This window comes from Mirounga angustirostris, unplaced genomic scaffold (genome assembly GCF_029215605.1).
Source record: "Mirounga angustirostris isolate CCGP_5_RB_7025 unplaced genomic scaffold, mMirAng1.0.hap1 SCAF_7, whole genome shotgun sequence".
Classification (NCBI taxonomy): domain Eukaryota; kingdom Metazoa; phylum Chordata; class Mammalia; order Carnivora; family Phocidae; genus Mirounga; species Mirounga angustirostris.
The window spans coordinates 25021200-25037765 of record NW_026991715.1 but is presented as its reverse complement, the minus strand read 5'-3'; the positions used below and the strand labels follow the sequence as shown (position 1 = coordinate 25037765).

At 38.5% G+C, this 16566-nt stretch overlaps 2 protein-coding genes across 2 annotated transcripts in view; one reads left to right on the top strand and one right to left on the bottom strand.

Annotated features, from left to right (window-relative positions):
• Positions 1-16566, bottom strand: part of CHSY3 (chondroitin sulfate synthase 3) — a 311594-nt gene that overhangs the window by 127468 nt on the left and 167560 nt on the right. The gene's annotated exons all lie outside the window — the stretch shown is intronic.
• On the top strand, positions 11500-13943 carry LOC123856025 (ATM interactor-like). Its single transcript, XM_045892131.3, is given in 5 exon segments — positions 11500-12128; positions 12130-12147; positions 12149-12423; positions 12426-13460; positions 13463-13943. Coding segments are annotated over 5 exon segments (2112 nt in total). The 5' UTR covers positions 11500-11619; the 3' UTR covers positions 13738-13943.

Sequence of the window (16566 nt, the reverse complement as noted above, 5' to 3'; positions counted from 1 at the left end):
ACACGGTGTATGTTTTTATGTATATGCTTAAGAGTATGTGTATGTGTCTAAACATTCAGGTGTATTTCTTTTTTTTTTTTAAGATTTTATTTATTTGAGAGAGAGGATGAGATAGGGAGCATGAGAGGGGGGAGGGTCAGAGAGAGAGGCAGACCCCCCGCTGAGCAGGGAGCCCGACGTGGGACTCGATCCCGGGACTCCAGGATCATGACCTGAGCTGAAGGCAGTCGCTTAACCAACTGAGCCACCCAGGCGCCCCCAGGTGTATTTCTTTAGGGCTGAAAATATTTCCTTAAGGATGGCCAACCATGATCTTGCCAAAAACAACCAAGAAAAAAATTTAATGGCTTCAAAAGACCACTTGGATCATGAGACGGAAGCCAGCGAGAGAAATGCTAGTCTTCTAATTCATGTACTGATGCTATACCCAAAGACTTCTTTGCTTTTGATATATATTTTACAAGCACGTAAGCATCATCAGTAATGACTATTCATTTAAAAGTTGTGCCAAGTATTTCATACGAATACCTGGTCTCATAACATCTCTATGCAACAAGTAGGATTATTATTCTATTTTTACAGAAGAAAAGATAAAGATATGCAAAGATTGAGCTGTTTGCCTGAAGTCAGGCAGCTAGTAAGGGTCAGATCCAGTTTTTGAATCCAAGTCTGAAAGATTTATATCTGTGTTCCTAACTGTGATCCTCTTCTGCTTCTCTCTAAAACCATTTTCTATAGAACCTGGAGCAGGACTCCATTCTACTTATGAGAACATCATGGAAATCATAAATGTAAGGAGCAAAAATATTTGCTTTTCAACCTAACAAAACAACATTCTGTTTTCCACATACAGTCTGAAATGTACCACAATGCCAAAAATTAAAAATACCACAGTCAGGAACAAGTGTTCCTTGTGAGATGTGACTTCAAGTCTTTTAAAAAAAGAAACTTCCATTTGTTGAAGTACATCTATAGATGAATAACATGTATTTGAAATACTCTTCTTAGAAGAGATGATAGCAATACAAGGCAGACATAAATGTCTAAGGAAAGCAGCGCTCGCCTCAACTTTCAGCTTTTTCCTCTTTACCATCAGCATCCCAGCTGGGGAAAACGGAAGGATGAATGCGGTCACGGGTCTCAGAGGGAAGTAAGAGGAAAAAGCAGAAAAGAATGGTTCAAATAGAGCAGCTCTTGCTATGCAGGCAGTGTTTTTCACTTGATGTTTGCTGGACTCTTTCACAAACATAATCTCATCAATCTTCAGAATAACATTTGGAGGAAAAGGGATCTCAGTACTTAATGTCCTGCTTTGCTAACTAGAGTATATTGGACAAGTGAGTGCAAAGGGGTGGGTGATTAAAGAGGATGACCAGGAAAGGCAAGATTGGGGTCCTGTAGCAGTGGATACGTCTTATCCTCCAAGGTCTGGTTGGCCGCCCTGATGAGCATGGCCGTTTTCCAGACAGATGCCTGTCTTCCTCCCTCTCCTCTGGATCCCAGCTGGGCACCAAGAAAGGTTCAGGCACTGAGCAAAACAATCAGGCCTGCTTTGACAAAGTCAATAGGACTTGACTTTGGGGTTCTGCATTTTGGTTTTTTTTAAGGTCCAGTTATGCATCCTCTATCCAAATGGTCTTTAACACATTGTTCCTATTCCTATAATAGTGGTGAGGGAGCAATCTGTCTTAGAGCAACATGTAGAAGCAATATGTATGGTTTCTGAATATCTGATAAAAAAGTGAGGTGTCAGCTCCCACTGGTGAACAAAACTGATATGTGAACCTTTAAAAACGACCTCGGAAGTGGATCCCTGTTTAATCCCAGAGTGATTTCTCACGGAGGTGGGGCAGCTCTGCAGGGACCACAACCTGTGTTTCTTTATGCAGCAGCTCTATCAGCATCACAGCATGAGGAGCATATAAAATTTATGGAAATGGTGTTTCATGTTTCTGAAGCCCCAGCTGGTAGGCTGGCAAGAGGCACTTACAATTCAGGCAAAAAAGGACAGAACCGGTAAAGTCGTATGGATTGACCTCCAGCATGGTGGATGCAGGATCTGGAGTCAGATGGCCAGATTTAAAATCCGATTGCAATCATTCATAAGCTACTTCACCATGGACGAGTTACTTCTCTGTATCTCAGCTTCCTCAAAAATGGAAATAATACTGCAAAACTTCAAAGTGTTATAGTGCAGTTAAAGAAAATGCCTAAGTTACTTAGCACAGTGACTGGAAGCACTCAAAGATGTTAGCTGTTATGACTATATATTCGTTTTAAATTTTCCTTAGAAAGAGTCTTACTAGAAGGTTTCTATTTGGTTTATACAATAAAACAGAGAAAATTTTTCTTCAATTTATTTTCTAACTTAAAAAGGATATATATGCATATATAAGCATGTGGGCATATACATACATATATATGTCAAAACTACTAGGTTAATTAAAAAGTTAAGACACAATAATCAGGTATCATGAACTTTAAGGCCATAGGATCTTTTAGCGGGTAATATGGATACATCTAAATTATCTCTGTTGATATTCAGATGTCTCTGATAATTTCAAATTTCATTTACCAATATAGCATACCTGCTTATAAACAAAATATACATTAAGAAAGAATTTTCCAGCTTTTCCTCTTGCCTACCTTGACCTAAACATACCATCCTGAATAGTAGAGAAAATTAATTATATTTCATATATCTTTTATATACAGCATATATAGATGTTGCTGGACCAACACTCTGTGATGAGAACTGCCATGTTTATTTTACTAGCTTCCTTTAAAATTCTTATTTTGGCTTTTGCTGTACTCTAGCCATGTTATGGTATCTAGCTACTTCAAACTGAAGGTAGGGACACGGCTAGTACACTTTCCTACTATGTATCTAATTGCAATTAAAACAAATTCCAGCATCACTGGGGATACAGAGGATGGGTAGAATTTTAAAAATTTGTAAAGCAGGCCTTAAGTCTCTTCCAGCAAGATGTATCTCTTCTAACTATATTTGTCACTATTTTTCCTAGTTTAAAATCTTTAACTCCAAGGAAAGATTATTACACTCCACCCCCAACCATGTTACATTTAAATCCTAGCAGGAATAACGTAGCATCCTTAGGAAGAAGACATGCTTTTTATACCGAGAGTAAAAAAAGTAAAATCCTGTGTGTGTGTGTATCTAAATATACATATATTTCTTCAGAATACTTGTAAAGTGTGTAAGTGCATATGTAGAAATATTTCCAAAAATATTAATCTCAAGAAAATGTTAAACCAGTTAAGTCTGAAATTATCTATGGTTATGCATTCATATATTCATTCATTCATGCGCAAGCATATATTTCTTACTCCACAAGACTCAGGATACCCAAATGAAAAGAAACAGTCCTTTTGCTTTAGTGCCTTCAAAGTTAGTTAGGGAATAAAGAATGTTCTCAAATAATTATAATGTGGTGTAGCATGGAAGAGAGCCACCAAACAGAAACCGAGGGCTATGGAATTTTGAAAAAAGGATTCACTTTTAGCTGGTGGGGTGGGATGTTCTGCAGCCAGATAAAAAGGGACAGGGTGAAAAAGAGGAGAGAATAAGGTTGCATCTGAGTCAGTGGTTTACAGCCCTCAGTAAGAAATTATAGAGGAAGGGCATTCCAGGTGGAGGAAGAAAGATATGCAAGAGCAATGGCATTGGGTGTGTTCATAAAGTGGGAATTAGCTAATTCAAAGCAAGGCCAGAACCAGGAAGACAGCAGACAAAGCATAGTTGCAAAAAAGGCATGAATCCTATTCTTAACAGAGTCTGGATGTGGAAAATGGCAAGGGTTAAAGATTACAAAGACTTTAAGCTTCCATAGCCAAGGAAGGGGTGATGCCCTTAAAACAAACAGGAAAATCAGGTTAAACAGAAATAGTATTTTTTTTGAAACCATGACAATTTTAGGTTGTATATCAATGAATTTGAAGTACTAGGATAGCAAAAGAAACCATCACAAGTAATACGAATAAATTATGGTGGCCTATCTGAAAAGGACCTAAGACGGGACACACCTTATTTAGTCTCATACCACTGACCCTCTTTTCCTCAGTGTTGGAAACCCTGTTCCATTTTCCCCAAGGCACTCCTGTCATTCTTTGCATTTTGAATTTTAATATGTATCTCTGATTAATCTTTTACCCTTCTATATGCTGAGCAATTTGAGATAAAGGTTTATACGTGTGGTCACGATACTCTTCATGGTAATTAGCAAGAGGTCTTCTCCATGTAACAGTGACTTGGAAAACAGAAGTTCTAATGAATAGGGAAGGAAACAAGTCTTCCTGAGGAGCCTAAAACAAATCAAGAGAAAGAGAACCAAGAGCATCTACAGCATATTCAAAAAGGAGTTTTTCCATAGAGTGAAGACTATTGCACAAGCTAAGATCACTGAAATATATGGTATATAAATACAGCCTATCTCTTTGAATTTTATACTGCTTTTTGTATTACCACTGCATTTCAATTAGTTTTAAAGTATTCTGGGGGCACCTGGGTGGCTCAGTTGGTTAAGCGGCTGCCTTCGGCTCAGGTCATGATCCTGGAGTCCCGGGATCGAGTCCCGCATCGGGCTCCCTGCTCGGCAGGGAGTTTGCTTCTCCCTCTGACCCTCCTCCCTCTCATTCTCTCTGTCTCTCATTCTCTCTCTCTCAAATAAATAAATAAAATCTTAAAAAAAAAAAAAAGTATTCTGAACACCAGAATGTCAAAAAAAAAAAAAAAAAAAGCAGAGTGTTTGATTTCTTTTTTTGTTTTTTTTAATTTTAGGTCCAAGATTACAAAAAAAAAAAATGGAATGTTCAAATTTTTCTTATAAAGGAGAAAATAAAGAGTCTGTCACTGGGCCTGAAATATTTTATGCACATTTAAGGTAGATATACCATAATACCATTTTGCTGTCGTTAAAAATACCTAACAGTACTTTTAAAACAAATAGTATAGCACCTCCACGTGCGCTAGACTTTATAGCCTCAAAAGTCCTTGATTCCATTTCATCCTGACCACATTCCAGTAAAAGAAGAATTCTTTTTTTTTTTTTAAAGATTTTATTTATTTATTTATTTGACAGAGAGAGACACAGCGAGAGAGGGAACACAAGCAGGAGGAGTGGGAGAGGGAGAAGCAGGCTTCCCGCGGAGCAGGGAGCCCGATGCGGGACTTGATCCCAGGACCCTAGGATCATGACCTGAGCCGAAGGCAGTCGCTTAACCAACTGAGCCACCCAGGCGCCCAAAAGAAGAATTCTTAATTCATTTACAAATAATGACAGTGAAACTCAGGGTAATTCACCCAAAGTTTTGAGGCTACTAAATCAAACAGCCTGATAAGTAATCCCCATCTTTGGATTTTTTTTCTTATTATTATGGTTATTGTTATGTATTTATTTAACTCCAACTGGTTATTCTTTTTTTTTTTAATTTTATTTTATTCTTATGTTAATCCCCATACATTACATCATTAGTTTTAGATGAAGTGTTCCATGATTCATTGTTTGTGCACAACACCCAGTGCTCCATGCAGAATGTGCCCTCCTCAATACCCACCACCAGGCCAACCCATCCTCCCACCCCCCTCCCCTCTAGAACCCTCAGTTTGTTTTTCAGAGTCTATCGTCTCTCATGGTTCCTCTACCCCTCCGATTTCCCCCGCTTCATTCTTCCCCTCCCGCTACCTTCTTCTTCTTCTTCTTCTTTTTTTTCTTAACATATATTGCATTATTTGTTTCAGAGGTACAGATCTGAGATTCAACAGTCTTGCACAATTCACAGCGCTTACCAGAGCACACACCCTCCCCAGTGTCCATCACCCAGTCACCCCATCCCTCCCACCCCACCCCCCACTCCAACAACACTCAGTTTGTTTCCTGCGATTAAGAATTCCTCATATCAGTGAGATCATATGATACATGTCTTTCTCTGTTTGACTTATTTCACTCAACATAATACCCTCCATCCAACTGGTTATTCTTGAAAATTCAGCTTTCCTCCTCATTTAGGATAAAAGCAAAGCTTCCAACTGCTTTCAGTAACTACTGAATCCTAAACACAGAAGCAGTATTTTTGTCTGGCAGTACTGAACACTGATGACACTGCTAGGTTAATGTAAAAATCGAAGGAATGAACACTCTTACAACCTTTAAAAAATTATTTCTTCTTCCAAGAGCATTTACTAGAGCAAACTGCTTCCTACTCTCAGAGCCAAAAAAACAGGAGTATTCTAAATATTTCCCACACATATATAATTGGATCGATTGTTTATATAGACCTTTGGGGGAATTATGTAGCAACTCTATATTCTACCAAGATTTTATTTTTAGCAGGTCCTAGATTTTAAGTAAGCTAATTTCATTATTTCCAAATCTATCCTCTTATTTCCCTGTATTGGAACAGCTGTATTCTATTATGGTGCTCTATCTTCTAGAAATGTGGACCACATCTTCTATTAGGTAGTGCACCATTCCCCAAAAGAGATGATGGTTGAATTCTAGCTGAAGGAGAACTGTTAGACTGAACCATGTGATATCATTTTACCAGGACACAGACAAGGAAACAAAAAGTCAAGTGAACATAAAAAGCCTGATTCCCCACTTGGAGAATACTGCACTTTACATAGGAGTTCTGCAAAACTTGTGTTTTTCACTTCAAATATCTATGTCTCATTTCTCCTATAAGTTTATTATGAGAATAAAAAATAAATGTGAATATGCTTTGAACACTATATCCAATGTCCTAACATGAAAATTTGGGGGGATCCCATGATATTATATTTCAATACAATTTTGTCAGTGGTGATATTTCTCTACTCATCTGTACATCTATACCTTTGTCCTGTACTATGGGGTAAAATACAACTGCTTAGTTTTCTCATACAGACATGGTGGGTGTTTTGACTCATTTCATTCATGTTCAGACTGTTCAGAGGACGGACTCAACTCTCTTCCTGACAATATGCAAATATCAAGTTTGAAAATTAATTTTCAATGAAAACCTTCATTCATTTCCATGCAAACATCTAAATTTAAAAGACTAGGTCACACACACACACAAGAAAATCAATACTTCACTTAACATGTGTTACCTCTATTACACAGTCATAAAAATGTGCTTTTAATGATTTTCCAAGTAGTTAAAGAACAAAAGATGTGCTTTTGAGGCTCCCTGTATCTTAATAGTGGTTATTACTGAGAGAACACTGCATTGATTTATCGACAACGTCGGGTCTCAGAGTGAATTCCAAACTATTAAGCTGATGTCGTCTTGAAAAAATATATATAGTTAAAAGGCAGAGACATATAGCTATATGAACACAGTGACATATGACAAAGGTCTATGAAACCTCAGAACCCTTCCCCTTACAAATGAAAATGAATCAAATGTAAGTGATTTCTAGTCTTTACTAAGGCACCAATAAAACAGATCTGAGTTTGAAAGCAGTCAAAATCTGTTTTTACTGTGTTTATTCCTAGCCAGTTTTATTTTGGCTGATGAAGATAGCTTTAACACTACTGAGATTTATCTTACTTTTATTAACATTTCAACAGTATTGAAGAGCTGTATCTTTTACCAAAGTAGTAAAAGTTGAATTTATTTTTCTAAGACTGTAATAAATAAGTCAAGAGTACAGCTTTTAGCCAAATAAATGAGTAAAGACCTTAAAATTATTTTCCAGTTTCAACCTCAATAAAATCAATTGCACTTAATCATTTCAAAGTTGCATTATGACCTTGATATTAATTTCAAGTTTGTATCTAGAATAGTTTTTATTTGATGACTTTAAGACAGCAAAATAAATAAAAAACGTACTATGAGGAAACAAGGAAATCTGGGTTTGGAGGATTCATTCACCTGTCTTTGCTTTTCAATCATTGTGCCCTAATCTTGACTGAAAACCAGGTATCCCACTACCTTTCCTAGCAAGCAGCCTGATAATTCAATCAATACAATCAATTTCAGGAACAACTCAAATTGCTTGATTAGTTCAGTAGCTATCATTTCTTTTAACATTTTATGATAATGAGTACATAATAATAATCCCAATGAAATAATAAAAAGAAATATACATGTCCTTCATGAAGGTCATAAATACATATCTTTCATTTATCTACCATATATATACACGTATGATTTTCATGAAGAGAAACATTTGCATACATAGTACTCCCATAGGCTCATACTGAGTGAAAAGATGTTTCTGAAGTCCTGAAGAATGTGCTATGTTTGTATGAGAGCCCATAAACTATAAAATCCAATTTTCCATTATGTCTATTATTGGTCATTTTTTCTTAGACTTGTGATCTCTGTGTTTCTGATTCTATAACCATAAAATAGATAATATACACACAAATATATATGTGCATGTAATTACAGAACCAAATGTTTCATAAACAAAAACATTAATGTTTCTCTAAAAATTTAAGAGAAATGCCAAATGCTAAATGCAAATACTATAAGAGTAATGGTAATAAAGTGACCTCTTATTGAAATATAAAAAATATCAAAGGTAATTCATTATTTTTTTTATGACAGAGGAACTGTCAACCAAAATCTTCATTTAGAAGAGAAAGGATTGGTGAGAAGGGGAAACATAGATGTAGGCGGAAGATAATTTTTGTTTTCCAAACTATAAGATCTACCTACTAGCTACATCTAGAACACGTCAACAATATGTTGTGATCCTGAAACTTCAATCTACTGAGACTAATAACAGTAAGAAGTCAAATGATAAATGATACATTGTATGAATACAGCCATGCAATTACACAAATGTTAAATTGCCAAGTCAACAAAAATTCCTATGTGTACACTTGTCAAATAGGACTTGGCACATCAAAAAGAAAAAAAAAATCTAAGAGAAAACTGCTCCATGTAAGCTCTTCTTATACCTTTGTTTAATATAATTAATGAAATTGAAATGTATATTTTATTTCTGACCATTCTTTTGAGTGCAAATCAATATTAATGATAATTACTTCCTATCTTCAAATCCATTTATCTCCCAAGTCTGGGAAGATGATACACAGGCTGTGTGTCCATGTGTTCTTACACAGTCTCTAGGATGTTAAGCCTGTACTTGGTCATTTCTGTCACTTTAATAACACTCTCCATCCAATGAGCTAACTAATATTTATGTTTTCAATCTCTGCTAATTTAATTTAAAGGTGATTAAAGGTGATTCTCTGAAGAGACTAAGAGAGGATATGGACTTTTTATGACATATGCTTACAAACAGAATAAAATGTATGCCTATCTTTTGGGTATGTCACCCATTTATTTATTCATTCATAAAGTTATTACTGAGTTCTCTCTAGACAGGTAATGGACTCTGGTACTAGATTCTATAGATGCTACAATGAATAAAACTAAATCCCTTTCTTCAACAAGTGTGCTTTATAGTGGTTACTGGATTACCTATATAAATGACTCTTTTTCCCCCCCAATTTGAACCGTAATTTTTCTTTCCGGAAGTATAAGCATAAATTGATTATACAAATAATCAAAAAAGTTTCATAAACCTTGTATTTTTGTCAAGTCATAATTTTAAGCTCTAGATGAACAAAATCAACAAAATGTCAAAATCATTGTAGAATGTAAATATTATGAAATGTTAACAAAGGTTTACACTATAAATTATCCTAAGTAAACATGTTCCCATTGCTGTGTGTGTGTGTGTGTGTGTGTGTGAGAGAGAGAGAGAGAGGAGAAAGAGAGAGAGTGTATAAATGCTTTAAGTTGAATGGAATTTTTCATTTCCCTTTAAGGGAAGCCAATATGGACAATTATTGCAACTAATCTTAAAGATGGCTGGTCCACTTAACACCACTCCCCTTCCTATAGAAATGGCCCTTCATGTCTAAGGGTATGTGTGCTCTAAAACCCTGCTCCCTGACCAGAGCTTACCAACCCAGAGTAAACACCCTGATTCAAGCTGGAGCATTCAGATTCCCTCTCCTAGAAATTTCAAATTTGGACGTCATTGTCAGCAAATGGCCAGCAACTCTTACTGCTATGGCATCCAGAATAATTCTTGTTCTTGCCTTATTTACCCATACTGTCCAGCAATTTCTTCAACTAAATAGACCACCCAGTCTTTTCTCATCAAATCCCCTAAAGCTGAAGTGAGCTGGGGACAATTTATATCATTTGCAAGACATTTAACTAAAGAATATATAAGTAATGGGGTGCGGGTGGTGAAGGAATAAAATAAACTTACTTAGCCTCTGGTCTGGTGTTTATGAGAGATGATATTACCAAATGTGAGATGACAATGACCTTTTTAAAGAGCCTAGCTGTTTAGAAAATAGGAAAATGTTAACAGGATTAATAGCACGAATATAAAAAAAAAAGAAGCAAGGTACAAAGCATCTCTCCTCTTTTTTTAATTTTACAAAAAATAAAGTAGTTCTCAGTCTACTGAATTTAAAATCTTAATGTTAAAGAAAACTCACTTAAGTGATTTTTTTCATTTATGAATATTTTAGACTTAAAAGTTTAGACTATGCGGGCGCCTGGGTGGCTCAGTTGGTTAAGCGACTGCCTTCGGCTCAGGTCATGATCCTGGAGTCCCGGGATTGAGTCCCGCATCGGGCTCCCTGCTCAGCAGGGAGTCTGCTTCTCCCTCTGACCCTCCCGACCCTCCCCCCTCTCATGCTCTCTCTCTCTCAGTCTCTCTCTCTCAAATAAATAAATAAAATCTTAAAAAAAAAAGTTTAGACTATGACATAAAAGAATCTAGCATTCCTATACAAAATCATTGTATAAATTTTACTTAGATAGTACTTGAGTATTTAAAAGAATCTTTCCCATTTAAGCCACACTTTTTCGCCTTTTTAAAAAAGTAGCAACAGATTACAGTAGAGAAAAATAAATGGTATACATGAAACAATGTAGGTCGGACTGCAGAAAAAGAATATTGCAATTGATCGCATGAGGGAGGGCTGGGAAGAAAGGGGGAAAATATCTTATGAAACAGAGAAAAAGTTCCAGGGTTTTACACTGTCAAATCTCTAACTTTCCTTCTTCCCACTACCATCATTTGTGGGGAAAGATAGAAATTAGGTTGCTTGAAAAGGCTCATTTGGACAGTCTGTCATGCCACAGAGACTGTGTGTATGTGAGACAAATAGGGGTCCAAATGACCTGCAGAAAAATAGGTATCCGTGGAGTTTGTGACACTAAGGAGAAAATTTAGGACAAACCGCAGAAAAGGATTTTAAGTTTAAGGTAGAATTCATGGTAAGTCTCAAAGACTGAAAAATTAAATACTGTTGAGATATGTATCAAATTGTACCTTATTTAAAAAAAAAAATCCTGCTCCAAAATTAATATGTATTTGCTGTTCTATTCAATGTTTACCAAAATTTAGATGCTTTAAGAATAGATGTAGGCTCGGTCCTTCTGCCGTGCGGGATGAGGCGGCGGCGGCGGGGTCCGCGGCTCTGGCTTCGGGCGCCCCGACCGTCGGGTCCGGCGCCTCCGGCCGGGGAGCTGACCCAGCCGTCGGTGAGCGAGCTGTCCGGGGCCGTGCGGACCAACATCCTGTGCACCGGGCGCGGCTGCGGCAAAATCCTGCCCAACAGCCCGGCGCTCAACATGCACCTGGTCAAGAGCCACCGCCTGCAGGATGGCATAGTAAATCCAACAATAAGAAAAGATTTGAAAACTGTACCGAAATTCTACTGTTGTCCAGTTGAAGGATGCCCTAGAGGCCCTGACAGACCATTTTCTCAATTTTCTCTCGTAAAACAGCACTTTATGAAGATGCATGCTGAAAAGAAGCGTAAGTGCAGCAATTCCTATGGCACGGAGTGGGACTTGAAAAGGCATGCCGAGGACTGCAGCAAGACCTTCCAGTGCCCGTGCGGCTGTCCCTACGCCAGCAGAACTGCGTTACAGTCCCACCTCTACCGCACTGGCCACGAGATCCCGGCAGAGCACAGGGATCCACCTAGTAAGAAAAGGAAAATGGAGAGCTGCCTGCCCAGCCAGAAGTTGTCCAGTAAGCCCACCGAGTCCTTGAGCACCCAACCAGTTCCAAGACCAGACACTCAAGAACTGGAAACTTCAGATGTAAAGCTGGTAGCTTCTTTTGAAGACTCTTGCAACACCTCCGAGATACCCTCAAGTTGCTTTTACCCAAGCCCAAAGTGGCTCTGGTGAAACTTCCTGTGATGCAGTTTTCTCCCATGCCTGTCTTTGTGCCTACAGCCGACTCCTCGGCCCAGCCTGTGGTGTTGGGTGTCGATCATCAGGGTTCTGCCCCGGGTGCTGTGCACATACTGCCCCTGTCAATCGGAACCCTGATCCTCGGCCTAGATTCAGAGGCTGGCTGTCTTAAGGAAAGTCTCCCTCTTTCAAAAATTGTAAGTCCTTTTGCTATGGAGCCAGTTAGTACAGGGTTCAAGTGAACTTGGGGAAGAGCCTGTCTAATCCTTTACAAGAACTAGGGAACACATATCAGAAGAACAGCATTTCTTCAATCAACGTACAGACAGAGCTGTCTTACGCCACGCAACACTTCATACCTTCCACACAGTGGGCTGGGCCTGATTCTTCTGTATCGTCTTGTTCTCAAACAGATTTGACGTTTGGTTCTCAAGTCTCCCTTCCCATCAGTGTTCATACGCAAACGTTTTTGCCCAGTTCTAAGGTGACCTCATCCATAGCTGCTCAGACTGATGCGTTTATAGATGCCTGTTACCAGTCAGGTGGGATCTCCAGAGAAACCCAGACCAGTGGAATGCAAGGTCTGACAGATGACCGAGTACAGATGGACCAAGCTGTTGACATTTTTGGGAGCATCCATTCATCCTACGGTGTTTCTGCAGACAGCATTATAAGCAGCAGCTTAGTAGCGGAGACTGTCGCTCATGATTTGTTACCTCAGAACCACCCTAAGACTTTACATCATGATCTTGAGAAATCTGCAATGATTATAAACTTCAGTGCACAGCACAGTATGCTTCCTTCACAGAACATGACAGATAACCAGACCCAAACTATAGATTTATTAAGCGATTTAGAAAACATCTTGTCAAGTAATCTGCCCAGTCAGACACTGGACAATCGCAGCCTTTTGTCTGACACAAATACTGGACCTGACCTCCAGCTCCCATCTGGCCCGACCCAGAATCCCGCAATCGATTTTGATACTGAAGAGTTTTTGTCCGCCTCAAATATCCAGACTCAAACTGAAGAGAGTGAGCTTAACACCATGACCACCGAGGCTGTCTTGGAATCACTGGACATAGAGACTCAAATGGACTTCTTCCTTGCAGACACATCTGCTCAGTCCTATAGTTGTAGGGGAAATTCTAATTTCTTAGGCCTTGAAATGTTTGATACGCAGACACAGACAGACTTAAACTTCTTTTTAGACAGTAGCCCCCACCTGCCTCTGGGAAATATTCTGAAACACTCCAGCTTTTCCATGAGTCTGATTCATCTGACACAGAGACCCAAACTGAAGGAATCTCTGCTGCTAAAAACATACCTGCTGTAGAGAGCAAAGTTCATTTGAACAGTACAGAAACACAGACCATGAATTCTGGCTTCGAAACCCTAGGGAGCTTGTTCTTCACCAGCAACGAAACTCAAACAGCCATGGATGACTTTCTTCTGGCCGATTTGGCCTGGAACACAATGGAATCTCAGTTCAGCTCTGTAGAAACCCAGACGTGTGCGGAACTACACACAGTCTCCAACTTCTAAAAATGAAGTCTGAGCGTGCGACGGCATTTACGATTTCCTTCTGGGTTTGGAAAATGGAGAGTAGGACAACAGTGTTAACACTACTGAATGTAGTTACTGATGCATTTACTTCAATTCTTGGAGGGTCTTTGCCTTTTGTACTTGTAAACATGAAATTTGTGTATAAATGTGAGTGTATTATAAAGTGTAAGATGTTGATCTAAAAATATTGTTTCTGTGTTGCCTACATTTGCCCTGTCATAGTGAGTCTTCCCATCTTAAAAACACAAGTGTATTTCACACCTTTCAAACCCATCTAGCAATTAGCTGAAGCCAAGCTTACCAGGTACTAGGGTACAGACTTTTCAGATCTTCAAAACATTTCAGTGGAAATGTGTCTTGCTTAACTTAAATTGCACCTACAATATTTGACAGTGTTTGTTAGAAATTCCTGTTTCCTGACAGTAAATCTAAAGAAATGGGATGCCACACGTCAGATGTAAGCGCCAACGCTTTGATGGCGTGAGACTCATGCTGCCTGCGATTTCATCTGCTTTGACATCTCACTTTTTTCTGACTTGAAGACAAAGGAGAACTACAGCTGTCTTTAGCTTTTGAGACCATGTAGTCAATGCCATTCTTTTTTTTTTTTTTTTTAAGATTTTATTTATTTGACAGAGAGAGACACAGCGAGAGAGGGAACACAAGCAGGGGGAGTGGGAGAGGGAGAAGCAGACTCCCCACAGAGCAGGGAACCCGATGTGGGACTCCATCCCAGGACTCTGGGATCATGACCTGAGCTGAAGGCAGTCGCTTAACCAACTGAGCCACCCAGGCGCCCCAAGTCAATTCCATTCTTCCTCCACATGAACTATTGCTGATACCAACCCAAGTGTACAGTACTTTCCTCACAAGACATATTGCTGTAAAATTACTGCTTCACGAAGTAGCAGCACGCACTTAGTGTAAATAGCGATCCTTCTAATCTGAGTAACCGTACGTCATACCAGCCGTGGAAACTCATACTGGAGTGTGCTCTGGGAACATCCCTCCTACTCTCCCCGGTAGGCGAGGGTGGTGCTCCCACAGCTGCTTCTCAAAGTGTACCCGGAGGCTGGATCTGAGTTTTGTCTCTCTAAATGTTAAAAAAAAAAAAGGGGGGGGGGAGAGAAAAGGACATCCCCGCCTGCTAAATTTCAGTGTAAGTTGATAGGGCAAGTGTGCAATCAACAATTATTCTAAAGTGAATCTTCTCATCCACTTCTCATCTTTTCCTTGAATAAGGAAAGACTTTGGCCTAGCAAGGATGTTATCTGTGCCTTGAGGATAGCAAGTATAGAACAGATCCACCTAAAATAAGGTATTCTGCATTTTATTGCTTTATTTGTTTAGATGGCAATACCAGTCTTCAAAGAAAAGGAGGTGAAGACCAGTTATTTCAGTAATCAAGAACATCCATGTTTTTAGATGGAAGCATGGTCATATATGCTTTGGAGGTTTACTGTATTTAGGATTGTTGTCCAACTTTCAGTCAAGGAAAAATCGGTGCAACCAGTATGTTTTCTAAGTTTATTAAGAAAAAGTTCCTTCTGTGGCACATGCTTATGCTGCTGAAGGCAAAATCCTCAAAATAAAACCTAAGGAGTAGACTAATAGCCCCAAGTACATAGATGATGTTACTACTAATTCCTACCCCATAGAAGAATAGTTGGTAGTGAATAAATAACATATCCTGGAGAGATGAACCCAACCTGGTAGATTAGAGTTTGCTTTGGTCACAGTGGCCTATGACTATGGGTTTCAAAACAAACATAGAGCCTTAACTTAGAATTTCATTGTTTTAGAATCGTCACTGCCTTAATGTTCAAACATTGATTTCAGTTCTTCCAGTAAAGGAGAAGTGCATGTTTGTTTATGGCTTTTTTGTAAATATAAATGCAGTGATCTTTGGCTTTAAAAAAATTTGTTTCTGTGAAAATGTTTGATAATCCAGCCAATAGAGTTATTTACAGAACAGTTGAGCATGTCATAGTTCTTCATGTACAAGAACTGTTCCCTCCCAAAACCTTAGTTACCTGAATTGTCCTAAGATTATTCGTAAAAACTGAAATTCAGTGATTAAAGAGAAGTGAGAATTCTAAAAAAAAAAAAAAAAAAAAAAAAAGAATAGATGTACTCTTTTTTTCATTTTATTTTTTTTAAGATTTTATTTTTAAGTAATCTCTACACCCAATGTGGGGCTCAAACTCACAACCCCGAGATCAAGAGTTTCATGCTCTACCCACTGAGCCAGCCAGATGACCCAAGAATAGATGCATTCTTATAGGGACTGTTCCTTATCATGTACACAGACAATTCATGAAGCCACTTCTTTAGAGTATATGTGGTCTAATCTTTCTTAGAGGACACTGCAAACCAGAGTGGTAGTTTTTCCATTTTTGTACTGAAGATTTCTGGGAAGCCTCACTTGGGAGTTATCTAGAACTGGTTTTGGTTCCGGTTTTGCTAATAAGTGCTTTTAGGCATTTGAGCATTTTCATTAACCTGAACTATCTCCATTTCATTCACTTGACATGTATTTTCAATGAATTCCTACTGGAAACAAGAGCCTCTATTCAAATGAAATGTGCATTCCTAGGATAAATCTGCCTAACAAGAGTTGTACCTAATTTCCTGCTATAAAAATCTTTGTGGATAATCCACTTAACATACCTCAGTGTGTATTAGGAGTACAACAGGGCAAGAGGGTACAAGGATAGTTGAGCTACTTGATCTTCAAGGTCATTTCTGGTATTGACATAATAAGCACTCAAAATATTTTTAATCAGTAAATAAATCAATGAATGAATG